This window comes from Chrysochloris asiatica, unplaced genomic scaffold (assembly GCF_000296735.1).
Source record: "Chrysochloris asiatica unplaced genomic scaffold, ChrAsi1.0 scaffold00169, whole genome shotgun sequence".
NCBI lineage: Eukaryota > Metazoa > Chordata > Mammalia > Afrosoricida > Chrysochloridae > Chrysochloris > Chrysochloris asiatica.
The window spans coordinates 7,346,090-7,350,025 of NW_006408687.1; the positions used below are offsets into that span (position 1 = coordinate 7,346,090).

The window sequence follows — 3,936 nt, forward strand, 5'->3', positions numbered from 1 at the left end:
CCCGATTCGTAACCACTACGCTACCAGAGCTCCTTAGATATAGATATATACATATAGTCCTGATATGGTGATGTAGGATAACCACTGGACTGCTAAGCTCAAGGTCAGCTTCAAGCCCACCATTCGCTCCTCAGAACTACTATAGAGGATCTCTGTGAGTTTGACGGCACTTAACAACAGGTCATTATCATTAATGACTACTGTCTAATACTGGTTTCTTTAGAGAATCACCACCAGTGCACATCTGATCTGTATATAGTTTTTGTAAGTGCCATTGAGTGGGTTCCAAGTCGTAAAGACCCTGTACAGTGTTTCTGAGAAGGGGCTGGTGGGTTTGAATCTCTGACCTGGCAGATCAAACTGACCTTGCAATCCAGGGCATTTTCCTACAGCTCCACACCAGGACTCTGGAGGGGGTGTGCCGTGGAGTCAGTTCGGAATCATAGCGATACTGTATAGAATTTCTGAAGCAGAAAACCATTAGGGGAACATAATGCCTCATACTTTCCGCCATAATGACCTGTTATTATTAACTGCTGCCGATTGGGTTTGAGCCCATAGCGACACTGTATAGGGTATCCAAGTTGCAGCTGGTGAGCTTGAACCACTCACCTTGCAGTTCAAACCGACTTTGCCTTCCAGAACAATAAACCACAACGCCATACTAGGTCTAGACCTATGATAAATGGTCTTGTTGTTTAGTCCTAAATTTTCCACACACAGTGAACTTGGGATTTGACTAGCAACAAGTTTAACTAACTCACTATAATCAGTATTTTGGTAGAAAGGAAATAGTTTGGTAGTTAAATCCTGACAGAGATTACTAATCTTATGATCTGATATGAGGTAACCCACATACTTTTTAAAAAGAAAAAGTATAATCCAATTAACTCCATGATGAGATCTCAAATGATCAACCAATCAGGGAAAGGGAGTTTCCAGGGAGTTGTAGTCTGCATTAGATATACATTATTGGACAAGCAGACCAAAGTTAATTTCCTTTTTGTTGATTCTGGGTCCTTCCTCGAGTTCATCATAATCTGACATCTAGTTCTTTGTCTTCCATTCTGACGTACCAATCTTAGATTTCTCCGCCTCCAGTTCCTGTGAAAGCTTGTTTGGACCTGGGGATCTGTGTCCCTCCTGACCTGAGTCAGGAGAAACCTGCATCCTGATTCATAACATATAGAGGACATGCCAGCCTCTTTCATGAACCGTTCCCACCAGGTAAGTCTCTCTTTTTCTATGTGCATATGAAGTCCAGGTGTGGGGCAGTAGGATAAAAATGCTAACTTTAAGGTGTGAGTTCAAACCAACCAGACCCTGCTGAGAATCCCTATAAAAGGTTTGTAATGTATCAGAATCTAGATGATGACACTTAACAAAGGCTAAATAGAGATAATTTTAACTGTTTTTTATTTTAATTCCTTAATGTAGCCAGAATAAGACAGGAGTCATTGGTGATAATATCTAGGCCAATCAAAATTGGTCATCTTGTTTGTTTCTAACTCCTTAAATATTCTATGGAAGTGTTAGTACTATGTGAGGTTTGTTTTATATTAATTTTAAATTGCCAATATTTCCTGTCCGCAAGTATAATAGAGTGACCAGGATTTGTAATTATTTCTAGACCTAAAGGACACTATGGATGACCTTAAGGAGAAAGCAACGTTGGATATCACAGGAGAAGGTCAGTGGAAGATCAGTAACTGGCTGAGAGATTTGTGACTTCTTTTGGAAAAGCTCTCTAGAACTGTGGGGAGAGGCAGAAACACTTTTGAGGAGACACTTGATTCCTAGAAACTCACTTCAGGTAGGAAACTGAAGGACTCTTTTGCCTAGCTTCTGGGTAAAGAGACCCCTTGAAAAGTTCCTTCGTTCTGAATTCCAGGCAGCACAATGGCCTTTGCAGCCTCCCTGACCGACCTCCAAGCAGAAGCTAGCTGTCCTATCTGCTTGGATTACCTGAAAGACCCAGTGACCATTTCCTGTGGCCACAATTTCTGTTTTCCTTGTATCCAGCAGTGCTGGGAGGGTCTAGAGGACATCTTCCCCTGCCCCAAATGCCTCCAACACTGCCTTGACAAGAACTACAGAAAAAATCATCAACTGTCTCATATGCTTGATACTATTAAACAACTTCTCACCACAAGGAGCAACAGCATCCAGAGGAAAGAGAAACCTCTGTGTGATAAGCACAATCTTCAGCTGGACCTCTTCTGTGAAAAGGACCTGGAGCTGTTGTGTCCCCGGTGCAGGATGTCCTCTCAACACCTGGATCATCACCTGATGCCCATTGACCAAGCTGCATCGAGACACAGGAGGAAGCTCAAAGGCTACATGAAGCCTCTGAGGGAGCAAGTTGAACTTGCTGAAAAGGGGTCAGAAACACAGGATTTAAAGTACATTGAGTTGTTGATGAAGATGGAAAATAAGAAAAGTGATTTGAACTTTGACTTTGAGCAAGTTAAGATGTTTTTGCATGAGGAACATGATGCCAATGTTTTTAATTTAATGATGGAAGAGAAGGACATTATGGAAAAACTAATTGAAAACAAAACCTTACTTTTAGATCACATTTCCACTCTAAAAAATCTGCTATGTGAAATTACAGAAAAGTGTGTACAGCCAGATCTGGAGTTATTGACAGATGTTGACAGCATCTATAACAGGTACGAGAACTTAAAGACACCAGCAGTATTTTCATATGAGTTTACAGAGGACAGATGGGATCTACCTATACAACACTTTAACCTAGAACAAATGATCAGAGTATTTCAAGTAGACTTGACACTTGATCCTGAAACAGCTCACACCAATCTCATCATATCAGAAGATAGAAAAAGCGTGAGATATGGAAAGATGCAAACAAACTTATCTTTCAATCCCAGAAGATTCACTGGTTATCCCGCTGTCCTGAGCTCTGAAGGATTTGATGCCGGAAGGCATTTCTGGCAGGTTGAAGTAAGAGGCACAAGTCATTGGGCCATAGGAGTGTGTAATCATTCCTTTCCCCTAAATGCAACTACATTGGCATCAACAAATGGTGGATGCTGGCAAATTCAGCAGTGGAGTAACACAGACGGCCCATATGAGAGTGTACAAATTGTGCAGATTGGTGTATTTCTGGATTATGAGTTGGGAGAGATTTCATTTTATAATATGACGACTAGATCTCATATTTATACATTCAATGACACCTTTACAGAAAAGCTTTATCCTTATTTCTGCACAGGACGGACTTCAAACAGTCTTACCATTTGTAAAGTCAAAGATGAGTGATGTTAGCTCAGACTATTCAGAATTTTTTTTTTTTTTTTGTATTTCCTTTTGTATTTTGTATAAGTTTTGAGTGATTATTATTGTAAGATTTATGGTGATTTTTTTATTATTCGGGATAATATAATGTGTATACTACCAGTTTCACAGAGATGACAGGGGAATAATGTATAAATCTCAGAAAATTTGAAGTTATCAAAGACAAAATACAGTGTCAAAAATCACTATCCTATAGAGACTGGTGAAAACCTGAGATTTGATCACTCTTCAGTAATTGAACTGGACTCAGCTGTGACTCAGTTTTCAACAAGAAACAATTAGGTCAACTAGTGAAATGCCCCCATCTCAGAACAGTCAACCATTTGAACTAAAAATGTTACTCAAGGACAAAGTTCAGAATGGTAGGGAAAGCAAGGGAGTATGAGGTAGGAATTGGGATAAGTGATGTTACCTTGGTGGAATAGCAGTCCTGGAGGTGATAAGACATGTGATGATTTCTTTGTTTTTTTTCTATGTGATGATTTTTTAAATGCAAATATGATGATCTTCTCTGTAAACTTTCACCTGATTCACAATAAATTTTAAAAAGAAAAAAAACTAAAAGACGTGTTCATAACTTTGCCCCTTGTATGTTCAAACATATTAATAGATATATTT

General features: G+C 39.4%; 1 protein-coding gene across 1 annotated transcript; it reads left to right on the top strand.

Annotated features, from left to right (window-relative positions):
- Positions 1-1,899: 1,899 nt before the first annotated feature.
- Positions 1,900-3,282, top strand: LOC102832301 (tripartite motif-containing protein 60-like). Its single transcript, XM_006871610.1, has one exon. It carries the CDS (start codon positions 1,900-1,902, stop codon positions 3,280-3,282), a length of 1,383 nt encoding a protein of 460 aa, XP_006871672.1.
- Positions 3,283-3,936: the final 654 nt, after the last annotated feature.

What these genes read in the sequence shown, in the direction of transcription:
- LOC102832301 (XM_006871610.1), top strand. Translation starts at nt 1,900, where the DNA reads ATGGCCTTTGCAGCCTCCCTGACCGACCTCCAAGCAGAAGCTAGCTGT.